This window comes from Lycium barbarum, chromosome 12 (assembly GCF_019175385.1).
Source record: "Lycium barbarum isolate Lr01 chromosome 12, ASM1917538v2, whole genome shotgun sequence".
In the NCBI taxonomy this organism is placed as follows: domain Eukaryota; kingdom Viridiplantae; phylum Streptophyta; class Magnoliopsida; order Solanales; family Solanaceae; genus Lycium; species Lycium barbarum.
Window position 1 is genome coordinate 61,420,904 of NC_083348.1, and position 24,008 is coordinate 61,444,911.

Here is a 24,008-nt window from a genome sequence, read left to right on the forward strand (position 1 = left end):
GTATGGATTGATAACAAGGATGATCTTAAGGGAAAGGTATGCTAGAGAAAGTGGAGTTAGGCAAGTATGAGGCATTTACAGTTGAATCTCCTGAAGGAAAATAAGTGGTAGTAGATGAATGCAAGAAAATGAAACTTGACGAACAACATGACAGTGAGATTATAAAGACTTTCTTAGGTCGCTCTTGTGTGGTAAATAGTGATCATGCCAATGTAAGGGAAACTTAATGCCTTTTGTATTATGGCCAAGAAGCAAAATGTTATTAACATAGAAGGTATCTTGACTGCTAACTCTAAGACTAACATCAATTCCTCCAGGCCAATGGTGCACTTTGACATTGCGAGAAATTGTATGTTAGGTTATAGAACCGATATGACAGTCACTTTTGGGAGCATTTATACAACTATGGGAACAAATTATGAGGATGTGGGTGATGATTCAACAAAGTTTAGGTGTGATCATCTTGTTCACCACAAGTTTCCATCTGAATTATCACAATTCCATTTGACCTGGAAGGAGATACATTCACCATTTTCACACCCTTGAGGACAAGGGTGTCTTTTAAAAGGGAAGTACTGATACATGAAATTAGCTATTAGAGCCACATCAGCTCATTTAGTTGGTTATTTCAATTAGGGTAAGTTAAAGGAAAAAGGGAGGGAAAGTTAATTAGAAGCAGTTACAGATTAGTTGATTCATTCCATATATACTCTTGTAATATAATCAATTCATTCATTCAGAAATAACAAATAACAATGGTCTCAATATCTTCTTCTTCTTCCATCTCTTGCCTTCCATTCTTGACTGGGATTCTCGAACTATTTCGCTAGTTCCTGACCTGATCTTCCAATTATTCGAACTCAATTCTTCGAGATCCTGTTTTTGGTTAACATGACTAGTTCCTATGATTGACGGCAGGAGTCCCCCCCTGTGATGGTTTATTCTGAAAATTGGTTTGTTTCTTACGTGAAAAAATGCTCCGATTACTACTGGGTTTAGGGTCTTTCGCAGCTTATATATACATGTTTTTCCTTCATAATTATGTATCCTTATAAAAACATCTTTCTTCAAGTAATAAGAGTTGGTGACGATCGCGGTTTTCTTCTCCTTAAGGGTTTACACGTAAAAATTGTGTGTTCTTCTTTTTCATTATTCACATAATAGTGTTGCCTTCCGTGTTTCTCTTATGTCTCTTCTTCTTCCTCCTTGGATTGTTTGCTTCTGCTCCCTTCTCTCGGCATGCCATTTTTATTTTCTAATCCCTACTACTGTATCATCTTTACTTATATTTATTACAGGTTTTTGGTTTAATGAACAGATATATTATTTGGACAGTAGGTGCAGTTGAACTATATATCAAGTTGAACAATTTACTTTTTCGAAAGTAAATTTGTGCTAACTCCAACTGCTGTCACAAACTAGTAGTAATAAGTTAGCATTGCAGAGGATGGTTTGTGAATTAATGATTCAAACACCATAAGCCTTGAACATAATAGAGTTTTCATATATGCTACCATTAAATTCACTAATCTCTGTGAAGCAACTTAAAGTTCTCGTTCAACTGCTGACGAGACTGCTTTCCTGCTGTACTTCTTGGTCTATTATTTTTGGTGCCACGACCCAATTTGATAGTGTGTAAGGGACTCCAAACAAGATTCCATTGCAATCTAATTTTGTTATGGATGGAGTATATTGAATTGAAGCAGCATCAAGAATGATGAAGAATTGCAACTTTACTGCCTTTAGCGTAGCCTATAGTGACACTACATAATGCTTAAGTACGTCAGTCCTTATATCTTGAAAGTCATATTTGGATCATAACATTATGGCCCCGAAAAGGCATTTGATGCCTTATGTAGAAACCTAGTAACTCCTCAAGCCAAGTGAGTGAAGTACAGACATTTCAGGGAGACACAAGATGTTAATACAGATGGAAGCTAATGCAACTCTCGAGTGATGGCTTGCGTTGCAGGGAGGTTTTTTATCAGATGATTGATACTTGCTGTAACTAATTTACTTATTATGATTCTTGTACTTTTGTTCTTGAAATACACATTCTCTGATATATATAGAATATGAAGTAGTTCTCAATGAAAGTTAAAACAATTGGTGGTTAGTAATTTAAGTTCAATCACACAAATTTGGTAAGTAGTGGGATACCTTTTAACAATCTCTCTCTTATCATTTTTATTTAAGTAGGTCTCCCATTTGTAGTATTGCATCAGCTGGCGTCAGATCAAACAACTCTTTTATGTAGTTGCAGTATGATCAATATAATTTCGTAATGTATAAACGTATCACCAACCACCTTGCAAACTGAACCCACCACAAAGATTTCAATCGATTCCCAAACCCAAATCCACAATTCTCTCATCTCTCACTTTAGAAAAAAACAATGCATGAGCTAGGCCTCTTCACGATTTCACCTGCTGATCGAGGGCTTTGAATCTGTCCAATAATCTCTTTTTATCAAAAACCGACCCAACTTGCAAACTTAACCCACCTCAAAGATTTCATTCGATTTCCAAACTCAAAACCACAGTTCTCTCATCTCCCACTTTAGGAAAAGCAACGCATGAGCTAGGTTTCTTCACAATTTCAGTTGTTGATCGAGGACTTTGAATCTTCCCAAAAGGTACGTTTTTTTAAACTTAAATCATCTCTTTTTAGCAAAAACCAACCCAACTTGCAAACTTAACCCACCACAAAGATTCCGTTCAATTCCTAAACTCACGATTCTCTCATCTCTCACTCAAGAAAAAACAGCGCATGAGCGAGAGTTCTTCACGATTTCACCTGCAGATCGAGGGCTTTAAATCTGTCCAAAAGGTAAGTTTTTTTAAACTTAAATCATCTCTTTTTTAGCAAAAACCGACCCGACTTTAAAACTTAACCCACCACAAAGATCAGTTCGATTCCCAAATCCAAACCTATGATTCTCTCATCTCTCACATCAGAAAAAACAGCGCATGAGCTAGGTTACTCATAATTGCACCATCGAGGGCTTCGAATCTGCCCAAAAGATAATTTTCTTAATTTAAATCATTTCTTTTTAGTAGAAACCGACCCGACATGCAAACTTAACCCACCACAAAGATTCAGTTTGATTCCAAAAGTCAAATCCACGATTGATTCATCTCTCACTTCAGAAAAAGCAACGCATGAGCTACAGTTCTTCACAATTTCATATGCTGATCAAGGGCTTTGAATCTACCCAAAAGGTAAGTTTTTTTTAACTTAAATCATCGTTTTTTAGCCAAAACGGACCCAACTTACAAACTTAACCCACCACAAAGATTATGTTATCCAAACCCGCGATTCTCTCAGCTCTCACTTTAGAAAAAATAACGCACGAGCTAGATTTCTTCACGATTTCACCTACTGATCGAGGGCTTCGAATCGGCCCAAATGGTAATCTCATTTTAATTTAAATCATCTCGTTTTAGCAAAAACCCACCCAACTTGAAAACTTAACCCACCACAAAGATTATGCTGGATTCCCAAACCCATGTTTCTCTCAAATCTCACTTCAGTAAAAACAACACATGAACTAGGCTTCTTCATGATTTCACATGATGATCGAGGGCTTCGAATCTTCCCAAAAGGTAAATTTTTGTAACTTAAATCATCTCTTTTAAAAAAAAAAAAAAAAAAAAAAAACCGACCCAACTTGCAAATGACCTATCACAAAGATTCAGTTCGATTCCCAAACCTAAACCCACAATTCTCTCATCTCTCACTTAAAAAAAAACAATGCATGAGCTAGGGTTCTTCACGATTTTACCTGCTGATCAAAGGCATTGAATCTGCCCAAAAGGTAAGTTTTTTTTTTAACTCTTATTTTAGAAAAAACCGACCCAACTTACATAGTTAACCCACCAAGAAGATTTCATTCGATTCTCAAGCCCAAACCCACGATTCTCTCATATCTCCCTTTAGAAAAAACAATGCATGATCAAGGGCTTCGAATCTTCCCAAAATGTAAGTTTTTAACTTAAAATCATCTCTTTTTAGCAAAAATCTGACCTAACTTGCAAACTTGACCTACCACAAAGATTTCCTTTGATTTCTAAACTCACGATTCTCTCATCTTTCACTTAAGAAAAACAACACATGATCTAAGGTTCCTCACGATTTCACCTGCTGATCGAGGGGTTTGAATTTGCCCAAAAGGTAAGTTTTTTTAAAAAAAAAAAAACTTAAATCATCTCTTTTAGCAAAAACCGGCCCAACTTGCAAACTTAACCCACCACTCTCTCATAGCTTACTTTAAAAAAACGCATGATCTAGGCTTCATTATGATTTCACCTGATAATCGAGGGCTTCGAAAAACCCACCCAACTTACAAACTTACCCAAGCAAAAAAAATCCTTTTAATTCCAAACCAAAACCAACGATTCTCTCATCTCTCACTTCAGAAAAACAACACATGAGCTAGGGTTCTTCACGATTTCACCTGCTAATCGAGGGCTTCGAATCTGCCGAAAAAGTATATACATATTTGTTTTTTTACTGATATCATCTTTTTTTTTTTAGCAAAAATCGACCCAACATGCAAACTTAACCCACCACAAAAAATTTGTTCGATTCCCAAACCCAAACCCACGATTCTCTCATCTCTCACTTAAGAAAAATAACGCATGAGCTAGGCTTCTTCCTGATTTCACCTACTGATCTGAGGGCTTCAAATTTTCCCCAGAGGTAATTTTTTTTTTAGCTTTAAATCATCTCTTTTAGCAAAAACCGACCCAATTTGCAAACTTAAACCACCACAAAGATTTCGTTCCATTCTCAAACCCAAACCCACGACTCTCTCATATCTCACTTCAGGAAAAATAATGCATGAGCTAGGCTTCCTCACATTTCACCTGATAATCGAGGGCTCCGAATTTGCCCAAAAGGTGAATTTTTTAAAAATTAAATCATCCCTTTTTAGCAAAAACCGGCCCAACTTGCAAACTTAACCTAGCAAAAAATTCCTATCGACTCCCAAACCTAAACCAATGATTCTCTTATCTCTCAATTCAGAAAAAAAAATGCATGAGCTAGTGTTCTTCATGATTTCACCTGCTAATCGAGGGCTTCAAATCTGCCCAAAATGTTTTTTTTTTTTTTTGAAACTTAAATCATCTCCTTTTAGCAAAAACCGACACAACTTGCAAACCTAACCCACCACAAAGATTCCATTCGATTCCCAAACGCAAACCCACAATTCTCATATCTCACTTTAGAAAAACAACGGATGAGATAGTCTTCTTCACGATTTCACCTGATGATCGTGAGCTTCGAGCCCAAAAGGTAAGTTTTTTGGAATTTTTACTCATCAAAAGGTAAGTTTTTTGGAATTTTTACTCATTGTAGCTTCTTTTAAGACCTAATTATTAATATTAACTACCTTTTTATTTAATTATATTTAGTAGCTAATTAACTTTTCTAAATTACAAATGGTAACCATATCAAAAATACATATCCAATACATATATCTTTCTTTTTTCCCAATCACTACCCATTTTAGATTATTCATTTCTCAAAACCCTAAAAATCTCTCTCCCCTTCTCTCAACCACCACCACCATGGCCGCGCCACCCCTCTCTCTCTCTTCTCCCTCTCCCTTTATGCTCATCTCTCTCTCTCTCTCTCTCTCTCTCTCTCTCTCTCTCTTTTCACTCTATCCAGTAAGGCGATGGCACAGATCTAGCCGTGTGTATAGTTGGTGGTGGCGGCGGCGATGGCACTGATTTTGAGATGGCAGCGGGAAAGATGACGTGGAGGTGGAGAGATTAGGGTTTTGTTGGTGGTGGAAAGATTAGGGTTTTTTGTGGTGGTGGTGGTGTCTCAGATTTGAGTTTTTGGTGGTGGTGCTGTCTCAGATTAGGATTTTGGTGGTGGTGGTGGAGAGATTAGGGTTTTTGGTAGTGGTAGTGTCTCAGATCTGGCCGTGTGTATTTGTTAAAAGCCAAAATACAAATACATTCAAAAATCTACATCTCACAAATACACTGTTTTAGAATGTATTTGTCTTTGTATTTTTTGAGTGTATTTTTTTAGCGTATGTTGTTAATAGCCAAACACACTATTTTTTAATGTATTTGAATTTTTTTGTCGTGTATCTGAATGTGTTTGTTGAAATCCATTAAAATACACGAAAATTTGAATATATTTGGCTTCATATGTAGTTGGAATGTACACAATGTATTTGAAATACATCAAAAAAAGCCACTGAAATACATCAAAAAAAAATCAGTAAAATACATCAAAAAAAAATCACTGAAATACATCATTAAAAAATCACTGATATACATCAAAGCAAAAAAAAAATCACTAAATTACATAAAAAAAAATATTAATATCTAATTTAATAGCTCCACCATTAAAGGCTAAAATCAAGGATCCTGTGTTTTTTTTTACCGTGTTCTCATGTATTTGTTGGCAACAAATACACGCAAAAACATACACTATTTTGCCAAAATGTAGCTACAAATGATAATGTTTAAAAAGGTAGCTACAAATGATAGGAAGCTACAATAAGGTAAATCAAGTTACAAATGGTAGGAAGCTACAATAAGGTATTTATTTGAGTAAGTTTGCCAAGTTTTTCTTTTAACTTAATTGTCTCTTTCTAAGTTTGCAACTTGGGTCGGTTTTTGCTAGACGGGTCTGTTAAATATGATGGGCCATGTTTTATTTTGACCGAATTTAATTTGTAAGAAATAAATATAGGATAAAACAGTGGAGACAAGGGAACTAACGGTGCCGGAAGGGGTGTTCATGGGTCGGTTTGGGTTAAAACCAAAACTAAGCCAATCTAGTCAATTTTCAAAATTATTATAACCAAACCAAATATAATACATATCCCTCGGTTTGCTTCGGTTTTTTTGGTTTTTAAGAAAATTAACGTATTTCTATCTTTCATGTTTTTTTCCTACAATTAGGAGAGAATTTTCTATCATTTTCCAACTTATAATCTGTTATTACACTTTTATTGTGTAATTTCTTACATTATGAAAAAAATGTCTAAGGATTTATGATTTTAATTAAGCCAATAAAGTTTATAAGAAATACTCAGATCTGACTTTTCACCATTCTTATAGCCTGTTTGGCCAAGCTTATTTTTTCCCCAAAAATACTTATTTTTTCAATAAGTGCTTATTTTAAAAAAAGCGAAGTGTTTGGCCAAGCTTTTAGGAGAAAATAAGTGTTTTTGGGGAGTAGCAGAAGTAGTTTTTCAGAAGCTAAAAAAATAGCTTTTGCCCAAAACACTTTTTTGAATAGTACTTTTGAGAAAAATACACTTAGAAGCACTTTTTAAAAGCTTGGTCAAACACTAATTGCTTCTCAAAAGTAATTTTTAAATTAATTGATCAAACACAAATTACTTTTAGCTAAAAATATTTTTTTTTAAAATAAGCTATTTTTATAAGCTTGGCCAAATAAGCTATTAATATTCAAATGGTACGCGCAAGGCGCTTCCCTTGGGATATGAAAATGAAACGAAAGTCCAAGTGGAGTAGGCAGATCTCCTATTGACCCATTTTCGTAATAATAGTCCCCACGCAAGTCAATGATCACCGTGTGCTAAGAATGAGGAGCAGAGGCAAATCATCAGTCATCGGGTTGCCTTTCGTATTTCTGTTATGTCTCTTCTTCTTCCTCCTCGGATTCCTCGCTTCTTCTCTCTTCTCTCAACAGGTGTCCTTTCTACTACTGTCTCTGTCTTAATCTATGTGATATATCTTTCTTTTAGTCTGTTCAGAAAGAATGAATGATGGCATTTCTATATTTATTTAAATTATTTCTATACATTTCTATATTTATTTAAATTAATTTTTTTTTTATTTACTGTCACACAAATATTTAAGTCTGATTTAGATCACAAATTTCACAATCTCTCTTAACCTCTGTTCCGTGTCTAGTGAAACTACAATCACGTAAATTGGGACAGATGGAGTATTTTCTAATCCCTGCGCTACTGTGTATCATCGTTACTTATAATGAACAGATACATTATTTGGACAGTAGGTGTAATTGAACTGTATATATCTAGTTGAACAATTTTGTTTTTGGAAAAAAGTAAATTTGTACAAACTCCGCAACTGCTGTCTCAACTATTAGGGGTCGTTTGGTGCATGATATAAGCTGGGTTATTCCGACACTATTTTTTTATACCATATTTGGTAGAATGAATAAATTTATCCTGAGATAATTTTATACCTTGTACCAAATAAAATATAAAATGCATCCCATGGTATAAGCTGGGATATACCTTCTTATACCACTTATCCTGGGACTATTTTATACCATCTTCTAAATGGTATAAAATAGTCCCAAAATATGGGATAAATTAGTCTCGGGATTATAATCCTGAGATAATTTTGGCCATGCACCAAACGACCACTTACTCTCTTTGTTTCAATTTGTTTGTCTTAGTTTGACTGAGCACGGAGTTTAACAATCCATTTGGCCATGAGAATTATTCTTTTTCGGAAATTTTTTTTTTGCACTTAATTTGAAAATCAGCTTTTGTCCATGAAAATTCATGTTGCATTTGAAATTTGGAGAACACCTAAAATCCTAGTTTTACTATTTTCACTTTTAGTACATTCAAACAATAATCAATTTTTTTTTTAATTTTTTTTTGCAAAAACTATAACGAAACACAATTCTATCTTTAGCTCCAACTTCAAAAACTCCAATTAAAGTGAAAAATATTTGGTTTCTATGGTCAAACGCCTACTAAGAAAGCAAAGAAGACGTTTGAACCTTGTGGTCTTAAACTAAAGATATGTAGAATGTACCAAAATACCCTTTAATCTTGTGATCTTAAATATGTCATGTGGAAAGTTGAAATTAAAGAATTACCAAAAAAGGAAAGAGGCATTCTTTGTTAAACGGGCTAAAAAGGAAAGTAAGACAAGCAAATTGAAACGGAGGGAGTAGTTATAAGCTAGTGGTTGCGGTGATGCTCACTTATTTTGTATGTATGTGTTGATCAGTGTTATCAAAGGCACGCTTAAGCCCTGAAGCGAGGCGAAGCGCCTGAAGCGACGCTCAAAACATACTGAGCGCTTCGCCTCGCTTAATTTGCGCTTCAGTGTCGTCATCAAGGCTCTAAGACAAACTTTTCCTTACGAATGAGCGTTTCTAAGGCGATACTAAACAATTGATATTTCACTTTATCGTTGAAAAAAATCAATTTCTTTGTCCATATATTTGTTATTCATGCTTATTATTATTAGTTTTGGACTAAACATATATATTTGTATTTTTTCTCCATTTGCAACTTTTTTCATTAAAGCCTCAACGAATCTTAGAGCTTTTTTGCGCTTTTCACTTTTGATAACACCGGTGCTGATTGAACTTTTGGGTATGGTAGGATGCACCTGTTGTACAGCCAAGGCCTAGGGCGCTAGAATCTGTTGATTTGGAGAAAGACTTTGATCCCTTGCCAATTGGTGAGACTGGAGAGCATTCCCTCACTTCCATCCCCTTTCAGGTGGGTTTCTCTTGTTTCAGTTGTTTTGGATTTCAGTTCTCATTTCTGAGCAAGGTGAACATAAGCGACCGGTTATTCTGCTGTGTATTCATTTTTCAATTGATCGCCAAATTCTTAAAATCCCTTTTTATTTGAAGAACTCCTATAAGAAATATTGTCTCGCTGGTTTCTTTTTCTTTTTTGGTATAAAGATGGACTTTTAATATTGTCCACTAACTTTTGAGCTCAAATTCGTAGAAAGATGCTTGAAGTAAGTACGGTGTACAGAGTGATGACAAATGCTCAAACTTGCATTATAGTATTTATCAAGTTTTAAACTGAATTTGTTCCATCATTCAGGGGCAGAGTTTGTTAAAAATCTAGTTGTACTCTTATGCTGATGTAAAGATAGACAATGAGATAAAGACCCTGCTAGAGCTTGGAAGTTTTCTCGCCGAGTGAAAACCCAAGTTTTTCTCTTTATGTATTACAAACTCATTTGCTAGTGCATGTGAATTTTGAAGCATCTAGGAAATGTTTAACAGACGTGCAGAGAAATCCTGCTTTGATATATATCCTCCTAGATTCCCACTTTTCATTGGGTTTGATCAAGGCTTTTCCTTGTCCAATCTAATACAGTTTGATAAGTCACCCTTAACAAGGTTTGAGATAGTTGCCTCTGACTCAAAGATGCGCTCTCTATCATAGCTGAAGTATAATAAATTGTACTCCCTTTGTCCCAATTCATGTGGTACACTTTCCTATTTAGTTTGTCCCAAAAAGAATGTACTTTCTATATTTAGAGAACATTTAACTTTATGTGATAATTTACAACAACCACACAAATATCTAAGGCTTGTTTTGGACCACAAATTTCAAAAGTCTTCCTTTCTTTATTAAACTCCGTGCCTAGTCAAATGGTGCCACATAAATTGGGACGGAGGGAGTACTAATTAAGAGTGCGCGCCCAAGATCATATTTCCATACACCCTTTTTTGGGTGGGGGACTCTTCTCTTTTTCCGCTGCCCTAATGAAGCAGAAGCATCAAGTATGTACTTAGTTCACATCTCTGCAATAGCTAGAAAATTACCATGTTAACTTGCTTTATAACTTAAATATATGTTGTTAAACTTGTAAGTATTTAAGTCGTATACTTACTTATCAACTCTATGAGATTCTTTATGTCTAACTATTATTAGGTTAATTTATATTGAGTTTCCCTGTAAATATATTTACATTCTTTGGGTAGGTTTTAAGCTGGTACCCACGTGCATTATACTTTCCCAATTTTGCATCTATAGAACAATGCCAAAGCATAATTAAGATAGCAAAGGCAAATTTGGAACCATCATCCTTGGCTCTACGCAAAGGAGAAACAGAAGATACCACCAAAGGGATTAGAACAAGGTATGTACTACCCTATGACCTCATTTTTGTCAATTAGTTTCTATCAGGGACCTTTCTATCAATGTTGAACATGAACACACCAATAATTTTATTTTTTTGATCAAGAAACTGAAGCTTAAAGCTCCAAGAATTTTATTTAAGTCAGCACATTGTCTTAATTTCGGAGTGTTCTGTTTCTTAATAATTGGATAATTTTTTCCAAAAGTTATTTGAAAATGTCACAAGATGTATACAATAATCAATGCAAACATGACTTTTCCTTCCCATTTCTGCTAAACTAGGTCACTGCATATATGGTGTGTGCATATATCATCTTGTTTTGGAAGACAAAGTGAATTCATGATTTTCAAACCACATTTGAATGACTTTTCTCTAATTTCTTGTGATTTCCTTCTAAATATAAGAAAATGATAGAACTTTGCGCTTCTTGTATTAGTATCTTTGACAAGAAACTACAAATCGTGCATGAGATTTACATATCTTGTCAATTTCTTCAGTTCTGGCACGTTTATTAGTGCATCAGAAGACAAAACTGGAATTTTGGATCTTATTGAGGAGAAAATTGCAAAAGCGACAATGATCCCTAAGACACATGGTGAGGTAAAGTTCTTTGACATGTATATCTTAAATAAAATGCATTAAGCTCTTCTCACCATATGTGGGCTTTGCTTCAAGGCCCCAACCAAATCCCTATCCCGCCTGTCTTTTATTTCCTTTACAATGAAGCTGATTGTGCATGAACAAATCCAAGTTTTGCCTAGTGCACTGGCAAAAATGTCGGTACTCCGCCTACCCTAGTTTAGTTGGCATAATGTTTATAGTGTTAGTAATTGGAAAAAAAGATGATCATGATTTGAAACTACGTAGATATCTTAATACAGTTATAGTATAAACTTCTATTTATATCTAGTTTGATTGGCATGGAGTAGATCATGTGGAGTTTAAATATTTAATATTTTAAAGAGAATATACCAAGAAATAGATTAAAATGTTAATTTCTGATAGCTTAAGAATTTAAAAGAAATGGGTCCAATGTAGCTTTTGAAGTAATATAATCTTACTTTATCAAGTGATTAAATACTGAAGAACTTAAAAGAAGAAGTGGACCTCATTTTTCATTTGATAAGAAGTGCTATTAGCCTTTTTATTACTAAGACCAGTACTTCTCACTGAAACACTGATTCGTCTTGTTTATCTGAGAAGTCATATTTGAAGTTTGAATTTCAGATAATGCCTATTAAGTTACAGACTAGGGTGAAGTAATAAATAATTCAGAATGGTAATGCAGTGAAACTCAGATGACAGTATTTGGCAGGTGCTTTTGAGGCCGTTTATTCAAAAGTAGCTAAGATGCAAGACACTATGGTATAGAGTTGTGATGTTTGGTCGCATTTTATGATCTGTGTTTCTTTTTCCCCATTATCCGTAACTACTTGGATTCTGCTTTCTTCATTTCTCATTTTCTCTCAGTCTTGTGTACTGGGACAATGGTTCTTGTAGGCACTTCTTCCTGAATAAGTGTGCATGTGTTAATGATGAAAACATAGATTTTAAGCATTTATCATAATGAAGAGGAGATGATGCCATCTTCATTATCAATATTCACCTCATAGTGACATGTAAATCTCTGAAGAAACTTTTACTCAAATTTTGTTGTCGGTGTAAGTGCATAATGCTAGTGTATATCTCTACTGGAATTTTTGTTACTTGGAGGTTACATATGTGGGTCAGCTCATTTAATTTATGGAAATGACAACTCATGGTTGCTCAAATTGACAGAGCATTTTTTCCTCCCTCAATATTGTTAGGCATGTCTTTAGTATTAAATGAAGTAGTCAAGCAAGATCATGGATCCCATAATGGTGCGGATACACCACTTCTAACAAGAGACTCTTTTTCAAAGGAAAAAACCATGTGGCAATGGGTCAAGTGTCTAGTTCTAAGAGACAATTGAGCATCTCTCTTTGTTGAATGCCTTAATTTTTGGTGACGCAAATCTGCATTTTGATTAGCATCTGAAACTGCCTGGTGTGGAGTTTTTGAGCTGGTTTTCCAGAATACTTTGGTCAATATCTCTTTCTGTGTTACATATAACGCATGTTTGTTCCTAATACATGTGACAATTGACAGCTAGTCAAGCAGCTTGATCATTGTAGGTTAATAAACATTGGTGTGTTTTGTATCTCAATTTTCTCCTTATCGCTGATTCTCTGCTTCAGGGCAATGCTAAGTATTATATTCCTCTGTTCATTAATTTTAATTACGCTGAATAATTTGACCTTTGCTTTTCGGTGAATAAAGGGTGTACGTGTTTCAGGCATTTAATGTTTTGCGGTATGAAATTGGCCAGAGATATCAGTCACATTATGATGCTTTTGATCCTGTTCAATATGGCCCTCAGAAGAGCCAAAGGGTATGCCTCTGTCCAGAACTTTTAAACTGGGTGGCCAGAGTTCCCTAAATATATTGGCTATGGTGCTATGTTTCTATTTGGCTCACTATTTTTCTAGTAGCTCAATTGAAATCTTACACAAAAGGGCATCATGGATGGTGCAATGCTGTAGTGTGTTTGGTTATCTGGGCACGAGAATGTTGTGCTTATCCATGTTACTCGTAAACATCCTCTGCCCCCCACCCCCACAATGATAACATATAATTAGAAAAGAGAAGTTTGATGTGTTTGATTCAAGTATTGGGTTCTATGTCATTGTTGTCAGATAAGAAAATTGCAAAATAAGATGCTGCTTTATCTGAGATTGGACTGCAAGGCCTTGTCAGATTTTCATTGTCATTGAGCATCTTTTTAATGTATTCTGCAAGAGAAGATATTAAAAGAAATTATTTGCATGCTTTTTAAGTGTAAACCACCTTTATTTGTACAGTTTAAATATCACTCCTAGTGAGAAGTCCTCCAAGCATGTTGACAAGTTGTCTTCTGGTTTTTTTAAGTTGAAGTATAGTTTTATACTTTTATTTTTTGACTAAAGATTTTTTTTTTTTTTTTTGAGAAGTTAACATATCTTTGACTAAAGAAATCTAATTAATTTCTCTTCAATCTTACTGTAGTTTTTGCAAGAACCAAGATGACGATAGTTTCTTTGTTCGCTCTCTATCTTGCCATAGATGTGACATCCTCTATATCCATTTTTATTCTTTTCTTTGTGGAAAAATTCTGATGTTAACGTCAATCCTTGGAACCACCGACCAAGTTTACAGGGATTGTACTACACTTTTAACTTGACATAATCATTGGTCGAGAATTTGTTCACTGGCAGCTAATATTAAGGAATTATTACTTTCACTTGTCTGGACTAAACCTTCATTAATCTCGTCTAGGTCGCATCCTTCTTATTATATTTATCCGATGTTGAAGAAGGTGGGGAAACTGTTTTCCCCTTTGAGGTAAGAGCAAGTTCCTCTCTACTCTCTTCTGCGCTTTCTTTCTACCCATCGCTACCTTTTTGTCTGCCTCTCTTGTAAAGTGGTCCTTTGTGGTTTATCTACAGAACGGGCAGAACATGGATGGTAAATATGATTTCAGCAAGTGTATTGGCTTGAAAGTGAAGCCACGCAGAGGGGATGGACTTCTATTCTACTCATTGTTTCCAAACGGTACAATTGATCTGGTGAGTTATTCTAGTGCATTCATTATTATCATGTATTTTCTGTCTGTTCATTGTAATTTTTTTTGGGTATGAGAATCAATAATATATAGAGACAGGAGTAATCAACTTAACAAATTTGTTTCAAGGAGCTGTTCTGCAATAAGTTAGCTCGAATACAAGGCAAACTTCGTGTAATCTGTAGCTGCTAGATTAGAGATCTGCCACAATATATAATCCCAGATTAAAAGCTGTGATTCCTGCAGAGTGGTTTAAAGTGTTAAGAAAAGCTAAGGTGATAAACCCTCGAGTTGCCCAAAAACATGTTTAATTGAGCTCTAATAGATGATGTAAGCTTAAACATGGTTAACTAATCATATATCGTGATTTTATGAAGATTTTGTTGAAAAAGGTTAATGTAATGCTGCTTGAACTATTTGTATAAAGTGATCACTCACTGCAAGAGGCCCTTTTGTAAAAATATCAGAATAAATTTGTACATGGAGACCCTTCCCCACAAAAAAATAAGGGAATAAGTGTACATTCAGATCAATCACGTGGAAACTGGATGGAGAGATTATAGTATGTTGTGTCAAGATTGTTTTCATTTTCTAATGCTGCTATGTTAGTGTACTTGCAATTAGAATATGCTTTTTCTCTTTCTTTTACTTCTTCCAGGTTCCAGTAAATGCAAATCATAGTGCACAAATTACCAGAGAAGGGGATGACCAACATAATGTAATGCATAATTTCATACATGGCCTTGCTGGCTTTGCGATTTTCATGTTTGTTTGAATTCTAATGCAGACCTCACTTCACGGTAGCTGTCCAGTAATCCGAGGAGAAAAATGGGTAGCCACCAAGTGGATCAGGAATATAGAACCGGACGAGTAAATGCCTCTACATTGTAGTGTTTGTTCATTAGTTATTTGTTGTACTAAGAAAACAAGCTTTGGAGTAAATTGATCTATAGAATTGAGAATTTATTTTATCCTTGCCAGTTCTCCATTTTGCTTCCTCGATAGAGGTCAGTTGAGCGCTTTGGTAGTCTAATTTTATTTACTTGTATACGCGAATACGAGTATGGATGCTCCATCGATGGATTATTTTAGAGAGAGTAGCAGCAGCCAGCTGCATGAAGATGGTCCTTTTTACATAACATTCTCGGCTGCCTCTGGTCCGGTAGGTCGGTCGCCCTCTAGCCAGTGACAAGCCCAGCTATGGAGCTAGGTGTATACCGCCACGTCGAGACTCTCTTTCGAAAGTGAGATACCCGTACTTGCTTAATACACTAGTTCTGTTTCATTCTGTTAAGCGTGTTCTAACCGCGGCAGATCAAACAAGTACTTGATGAGCGAAATCCGTTGACAAAAAAAAAAAAGAGCACTTCCCGTATGAATGGATTAGGTATAGGTGGAAGGAGATGAAAGCTAGCGCATAAGTAATGTAATGATGGCTAAGGGCTTTCTTTTTACCGGTTTGAAAGGAAGAGTGTGCCATGGTGAAATGCAAGACAGAACAGGACTTATGTGCGTTGGCAAGGACATGCTAGATATGTTCTGCACCATGGCAATTCCATGGGAGTGGTTAAACACCCCATTGGCAGTAGTTAGCTAGCTAGTTAGCGCAACTGAAAGAGATCTTCTTCATCACGCAAATAAAGCAATTCCCCCATGCTTGTACATGTATGATTTATTGGATTGCTTAACAAAGCTATTACTCGTATACAACAATGCTTGATGGGACAGTAGCGGATCCTCTACTCGAAAACAGGTTTGGTCCGATTTATCATATTCTGATATTATTGATCGGCTTGGGTGTATGTAAAAATCCTTTTTATTATTATAGAGGATCTTCGAAAGAAAGACACTAGGCTTTTGTATAACCTTTCTGCGACGACCCCCTCATGGCAATTAAGAACTAAATTTTATTGTTGTTCCCCTAAAATCACCATGGGAAGTAATCTAAAGGTTCTTTGTAACATGGTTGCCACTAAAAGTTGGAGCTTTAGTTGTGACTTTTAAGTAGTTCACCACAAAAGGCCATTAACTGCGACCTCCCGTCGCTAATGCTTTTGTTCTAAAATTGTAAGAGAAATGGAAAATGAATAATCCTCTCCAAATGTTTCATTTCTTATAGTGATCCAACAATCAATTTGTGGCTTCGACAAGATTTAATATTTTGAAATTGAAACTATATGTGTAAAAAAAAATCAACACAGATAAGGTAGATATATATTTTAAAATTCTCTCTCAACTCAAAACTGACAATGTTAAAATTATAGATTGGTAGTTAAAAGATGGATTATTCTAGTTCTGGAGAGAATAGTAACAGCTAGCTGGAGTAAGATTTGTCAATTATGTGCTCCCTTAGAAGAAAAACTATGTTGTGCTCCCTTAGCTGCTTGCACCACCTCGATGTAGCTAACTAGCATAGGTTGATGGAAAGGGCTTATGAGATAAAATTCCTAATTTAGATAGTTATTTATTGGAAACTAGGTAAGAAATTGGAATATCATGACAACTATAACTAAAGATAATTAATTATACATATTTTTATTACTTTATTCCCAAAAAATAATTACGGTTTCGAAATTTCAACTCAAACAAAAGATTTCTTAATTTGGAAAATTTACATAATAATAAGTGTAGACAGTTTATATTACAAATCAAAGGTCAAAAATATCCTTAACATATTGAAAATGGTTTAAAGTTGCCCTCCTGCCACCTATTAAATCATAGTTGCCCTTAATCAAGGTTAAATTTTAGTCTAAAATAGCCCCTCTTTTAAATGAAATATAGGTGTGGAATATAAGGAATTTTTTAAGGCAAACATAATAGGTTCTTACCATTAGTAACTATCATTTTATTTATTACATTTCGTAGCTACCTTTTTAGTTAATTACCATATGTATTGCGTGTATTTACGGTATAGTAAATAGACTCAGAAGCTGTAACCAGTAAAACAGATCCCTTAGAAATAGGCATTTAATTTGGTCTTAAATGGGAAAATATATTTCATAATAATATCTTTCATAATCTGCTCCACAAATTTAGCTTCCATTTCCATATTCTTCGCGATTCTCCTTCTCTCCACCCACCTTTTTCAAATGCAACGTAAAATTCAAAAATTCAAACCAGTCAACTACAGAGCAAAAACAGCAAAATAGCAAAATACGATCATTCTAATGGTAATTCGAAAGTACCTTTTTTTTTTTTAATAAAAACACTGAAAATGTATTTCAGATTGGCATTGGTTTTTGTAGTTTTTTTACTTCTTATTTGTCAAACCTTGCTAAGTTCCTTCGTCCTTGAATTCCTCTTCAGTGACGAGCTTCAAATAAATGTGTTATATGTTCGGCAAAAAAACTGACTGTAGTATCTTTGTGTTGTATGTTTGTTAGGTATTTGACCAGTGATGAAGTGTGTGTTGAAAACATATACATTCTGTTTTCGTATTTATGTAGTTTGTTTCAATTTGTGAATACACAAATCTTGGTGTTTTTGCTGTGTTGTTCTTTTCCCATCCCAAATACATTAATAAATACGATGTCTTTGTATGTATTTTTGTGTTTGATACAGTGTATTGTATATCTCTTATGTTTGTCACGAGTGTTAATGTATTTGGAATATTGTATAGAACGGATTGTTGTATATATAATTTTGTAGGTTATATGTATTTGGTAGACTGTTTCTTATGTTCATTATGATATGAACTGGTGTATTCGAAACTATGTGCGTATTTGATAAACACAGTTTCTGCTTCAAATATGTTTCAGATGTGTATATATGGTTGTGTGTATTTATGTATCTGAGATAGTGTTTTCATAAGCTAACTCTGATACATAAATGTTAATGTATTTGAAAATCTGTATGTTGTAGATTTGTGTATTTAATTTTGTATATTATTTTATAATGTATTTCAAGTTGTAATCAATCTCAACTAATTCATTCATTTTGAGTACAAGAATGTCCACTATATCGTCGTTGATAAGACACTCAGGTAATTGGAACAATGAAAACTGCTATGTGAATTTCAAAATCGATGCAGTGGCGTTTAAAGAATATTCGACATATATAGATTTATTACAAGCAGTTGCAACTCAGCTGAATATAGACATGCAACTGAAAAACATATACATCAAATATATAGTTGAAGGTAACGATACGCCAATGGAAATACATAATGATATGAGTGTTAGGGTGTATGTGGAATTGAAGAAAGAAAACAAACAGTTAGCGATGTATCCTTTGTGCATAACTACAACTGATAAAAGCGTTGATACTTGTGTATCTGGTGAAAGTTGTATTGAAGGAGGATTTTTGCAAATTGGTTACATAAAACAAACAAATGCTATGGAAACAGTAGTGAGTGGAGACTTAGCTTCTTCAAGTTGTGGAAATGTCGTTACTGTGTTCGAAAATGACACAAATCTAGTTATATCAGATAAGAACCAAAAAGAGGTTGTTGTTGATCAAGTTTACAAGGACAAAGATACACTGAAGGCTGTTATGGCGAATTATGCAATTTCCAACAGGTTCAATTTTCGTGCCGAGAGGTCAAATGCGATAAGGTGTGTTTAATTGTTCTGAACTATTATATTTTAAATTTAATGTAGTTATCTGATATATTGTCAACTAATGTATTTGTTTTCATGTTTGTATTTGAAGTTATACACTAGTATGTGTGTCTGAAGAGTGTGATTGGAAATTTAGGGCATCGAGTGTTGGTAAATCAGAAATGTTCAGGGTTAGGGAGTTTCGTGACAAGCATACAAGTCCGCTAAAAGATAAGGTGTATTCACAACGCCATGCGACAAGTTGGTTTATAGGTGGAATTGTAAAACCAAAAGTAGCCAACCATAAGAGGAAATACACACCTAATGATATAGCGGAGGATGTAAGAAATGATCTTGGAATGGATGTGTCCTATATGGTCGCTTGGCGGGCTAAGGAAAAAGCAATGAAGGATTTAATGGGTGAACCATCGGATTCTTACAAAAAAATTACCTGGGTACCTATACATCTTGGATAAAACGTATCCAGGTTCACATATAAGAATACGAAAATCCGACTAAAATGAGTTTCTTTATCTGTTTATAGCATTGTATGCATTCATCAAAGGGTTTGATTGTTGTAGGCCAATTGTTGTAGTTGACGGGAGCCACCTCAAAACAGCATACAACGGAACGTTCGTTTCAGCAAGCACGTTAGACGGTCCAGGTAAGTCAAATACACGGTTCAGCTTGATTATACTAAAGAATGAATATGTAGAACTGATTTTTTTTTAATTGTCGCGGTATGTGCAGGTAATATACTTCCTTTAGCATATGGTGTGATAGATTCAGAAAATGACAGGTCTTGGACGTGGTTCTTTGAGCGATTCAGGGAAGTGTATGGTGTGAGAGAGAACATGTGTATTGTTTCCGATAGGCATGAAAGCATAAACAAAGTTGTTTCTAGAATCTATCCGAATGTGCCGCACTATGCAAGCATATGGCATCTTTGGGGTAACGTATGTAAGAAGTATAAGAAGAGCCATGATGTGTTGAGTCCCGTGTTTTATGCAATGGCAAAAGCATACACGCGGCAAGATTTTGATGAGCTTATGGGCAAAGTTGAGAAGGCAGATTTTCGGGTGGCAGAGTATTTGGAATTGGCTGGAAGAGAGAAGTGGGCTAGAGTGTATGCAACTGCTAACCGAGGGTGGACAATGACTTCAAACATAGCAGAGTGTATTAATCGTCACCTTGTAGCAACAAGAGAGCTTCCTATATTTGATTTTAGAAGAAGTGAGGAAGATGTTTGGAAGATGGAATTATAATAACCGGAAAAATGATACATACACGTTCACAACACTCGGTAAAAAATTTCAGGAGATGTTGTCAATAAATGAGTATCTATGTTTACGTATGACGGTATGTTTCTTTTCAAATTGCTTAAGTATGTTCGATTGAGATTCATTTATGTTCGTTGTATTTGATATAGTTATCATATGGAATCTGTGAGATCTATGTGAAAATGATAACATGTATTTATTAGTTGAATAAGTATTTTGATTCTATTACATTACTGTATTTGTTGTATTTAGTTATATGCAGTCTGGATATGTGTGTCAAATTTTTTCACATATTTGGTGTATGTGACTAGATTGATCAAATACAATTAGTCAGCTATGAATAATAATTAGCAATATGTTTATGACTATAATGGTTTAATCTTTGCAATCATGAACTTATGTGTATTTGAATTTACGTGAAGTATGTTTTTGTTGATTTTGACTGATCTGTTGTAGGCCAAACCATCAACCGAATACGTGTACACGGTATATGATGTAGGAAGGCGTTTCATCGTTAACTTGGACAACAAAACGTGCAGTTGTCGGATGTTTCAAATAGACGAAATTCCATGCCCACATGCATGGGCTGTCATTAAGAAGAAAAATCTAATGGCTGATAATTACTGTTTCGAATTGTGCAAACCGCACACCGTGGTGAAGACGTATGATGTCGCTGTGGATCCTCTCCCTGACGAGCGGGAATGGAAGATTCCAACATACATATCAAAGGATGTTGTTTTGCCACCAAGATACAAGAGACCTCCTGGTAGGCCGAAGAAAAAGCGTGATAAGCCGTTATTTGAATTGCTTCTTGGAAAAAAGAGACATGCTTGCAGTACTTGTGGACAGACTGGACACAATAGACGATCTTGTAGTAATGCTCCTAGAAGGAAATAATTATTTTTTTGTTTGTAGAAGTTTAGATTTGTTAGACTAAATACACTGTTGGTTTGCATTTTTTTTTTTAATGAAAAATGAAATCTGTTTCACGTACTACGTGTGTGATATCTTCATTTAGAATTGTATTGAATAGTTATCTTTAAATTTATTCACAAATGAATATAAAAGGCAGCATCAGTTCTTTTAAAAAAAATAGTTACTATAATTTAATATGTAATAATGGTGCCAAAATACATCAAATATATATAATGTAGAAAGTGTATCTGACTCTGCCATCTTAATAAGTTGCAGATGTATTTGAAATATGTTGATGTTTATGGGTTGGGCGAATTCAAATACATATAGCAAGATATACACATTCATATAAATTGAACTAACAAAATCACACAATTGTCACTGTATATTAGAATGTAGGCAGATTTACACATTCATCCAAAAATTGGTCACCGTATATTAAAATGTATTGTTGATTCCAACATACATCAAATACATGTAATTTAAACAGTGTATCTGAAAAAATGTGCAGATGTATTTGAAATATGTTAATGTTTATGGGTTTGGCGTTTTCAAATACATATAACACCCTTGTTTCAATATCTAAATACGCGTACATTTTTATAGTGTACCTCACTTAGTCGCTTCCGAGATATAGCTAGATATACACATCCATCTAAATTCCCAAAATAAAATCACACAACTTTGATAAATTAGAGTAAGCTTAAATGTTCCAGTTAAAACTTAAGTATAATGATAAGATAGTCTTAAACTAACTAAAGCTAAAATATTTGCTATCAAAATAGCCATAGTCTGAAATTACAATTAAATATTCCTACATCAATCCTAAGTAATATCAATTCTGACAGCTTTGCCATAATCCACTGCTGGCCTAACTTGTTTTGGTGGCGCCTCAATGTCGCTCATAGATGTTCATTGATCTTCCGTGCAGCATAGTTCCAAAGGAGTGCACCATACCTAGTGCGGATCATTGTTGCATCGATTTGTGCTGGGATACCTTCACCAGTGCTTAGATATTCAGCGAACGCTGCTACGTATGCACCACAATCCCTGGTAAGGTATAAAAGAAGTAGTATTATTAGAATGAACCACGTATATGAAAAATTGCAATACATTAAAATATACGTACATGTTGGTAGTGTCTTGCTGCGGCAGATTTTCTACATACTCCACTTGAAGGTTCTCATTCTGTGTCATGTCCGTATTAGCTGGATGATTCTGCCAATTTATGCCAGTTTTTTTAGTGTAGAATCCACCTATGTGTAGATAATGTGGCAGGAGGGCAACAAGTTTTTGTACTTCCTTTCTAACAACCGCATTGTGGCCTGCGCTGCCTCGGTATGAGTTGTACACATAAAGTCGCCTGTCGTACCGAAAAGAAACATTAAAAACTGTGTGTATTTGAAAAAAAAAAAAAAGGCAACCAGATACATGGATTTTAAATTCAAAAAATATCAATAAAATTGAACCAAATACACTGGATAGTTTTACAGATACATAAAATACATTCTGAATGAAAACAATGATTATCCTAAAAGAGTATACATATATATATGACTCATTAAAACTCAGTCAAAACTGCAAATACTTAACTAATAAAAGATATATACATAAAATACCTGTCATTGAATGAGAGTACGACCAAAATCCAATGATTATCCTCTTTGATGTTAACAGGTATAAAAATATTGTGAATTGAATGCCAAGGGACATTTGCATGCAATCTGTAGCCCTTAACATATTGACATATATCGTCTTCTTCGTTGGCTACATTGGGTCCAGTTTCCAGGTTGTTGTATGCAAGATATGTTTGATCAACCTTTCGCATGAAGAGACAGTCAACTGTTGTGTATTTAAAATTGCTCCTTCTGTCATACTTTCCTTTCTTTCGCAAGTAGTAGAAAATCACGTCAATGTGCTGAAAATCGAAACACATAAACATTAAATACATCAAAAACGTAAATCTTAAAACAATGGAATCTTGTATTTTATGTATCTATATCTTCATTGAACCTCATCATTCCACGGCTGGCCACTCATTGATAACTGGTAGAACCAGTTTTTGTTCTCTACTACTGTGATGCCAAAATTATAAGTATAATCTGCATCATTCTCCAAAGCTGCCATCTTCTTTCTGTAACGGTCTTCATTGTTCTTTCTACGAAAGAATTATGCAAAATACATACAGTTAGTTGATATGAAAATAAATGACTGATATTTATATTAAACAGTAAATGTATCTACAAAATTTACATGAAGAACATACTTATTTTCATGCCGGACAAGCAGTCCCTTGCGAATCCACTCCAAGTATTTGTCAAAAAGCTCTGTATCGATTGGGCCAGTGATAGGATCTTCCGCGAATGGATGCTTCTTCTTAAAAATGCGGACAGTGATGTGTTTTGAACCAGCTGTAAATATTCAAAATACATATGATCAATATAAAAAATGTTTTGCAATACAAAAAATTAAATGCATTAATGCTTTTTTATATATACTTTCCTGAAGCAGACTCGTAATTCTCCATGAAAGGGGAAACTTGGTATTTACTAGGACGCTTGTTCCGGGCTACTGATGGATGCAAAACCATTCTTCTTTCGGGAGTTGGCTTGGAAACAGCTCGTCAGGCAAAAGAAAATGAGATAAGGGAATAACATTCTCACCAACTTTGGGCGGCGTCTCGAAAATATGACGATCGTCCTGCAATACAGCACTCTTGTCATGAGTGGGACCCGAAGACCAGCCTGTGCGAGAAATATCAGCTAGGACCTCT

At 34.9% G+C, this 24,008-nt stretch overlaps 2 protein-coding genes across 5 annotated transcripts; both read left to right on the forward strand.

The window, feature by feature from the left end:
- Positions 1-7,464: 7,464 nt before the first annotated feature.
- Positions 7,465-15,473, forward strand: LOC132622844 (probable prolyl 4-hydroxylase 9). 4 transcript variants are annotated; one of them, XR_009576022.1, is made up of 8 exons: positions 7,465-7,689; positions 9,374-9,493; positions 10,723-10,880; positions 11,378-11,475; positions 13,182-13,293; positions 14,217-14,282; positions 14,387-14,506; positions 15,290-15,473. XR_009576022.1 is itself a non-coding variant. In XM_060337513.1 (8 exons), exons 1-8 carry the CDS (start codon positions 7,582-7,584, stop codon positions 15,374-15,376), a joined length of 858 nt encoding a protein of 285 aa, XP_060193496.1. In that variant the 5' UTR covers positions 7,465-7,581; the 3' UTR covers positions 15,377-15,473. The 4 variants fall into 4 exon arrangements, 2 of the variants coding, with proteins under 2 accessions (XP_060193496.1, XP_060193495.1); XR_009576024.1 differs by having other exon boundaries at positions 15,161-15,317; XM_060337513.1 differs by having other exon boundaries at positions 11,378-11,480; positions 13,198-13,293.
- A 2,977-nt stretch (positions 15,474-18,450) lies between these two features.
- On the forward strand, positions 18,451-21,217 carry LOC132624307 (uncharacterized). The gene is made up of 5 exons (XM_060339107.1): positions 18,451-19,055; positions 19,153-19,460; positions 19,585-19,704; positions 19,791-20,284; positions 20,777-21,217. Exons 1-5 carry the CDS (start codon positions 18,451-18,453, stop codon positions 21,215-21,217), a joined length of 1,968 nt encoding a protein of 655 aa, XP_060195090.1.
- Positions 21,218-24,008: the final 2,791 nt, after the last annotated feature.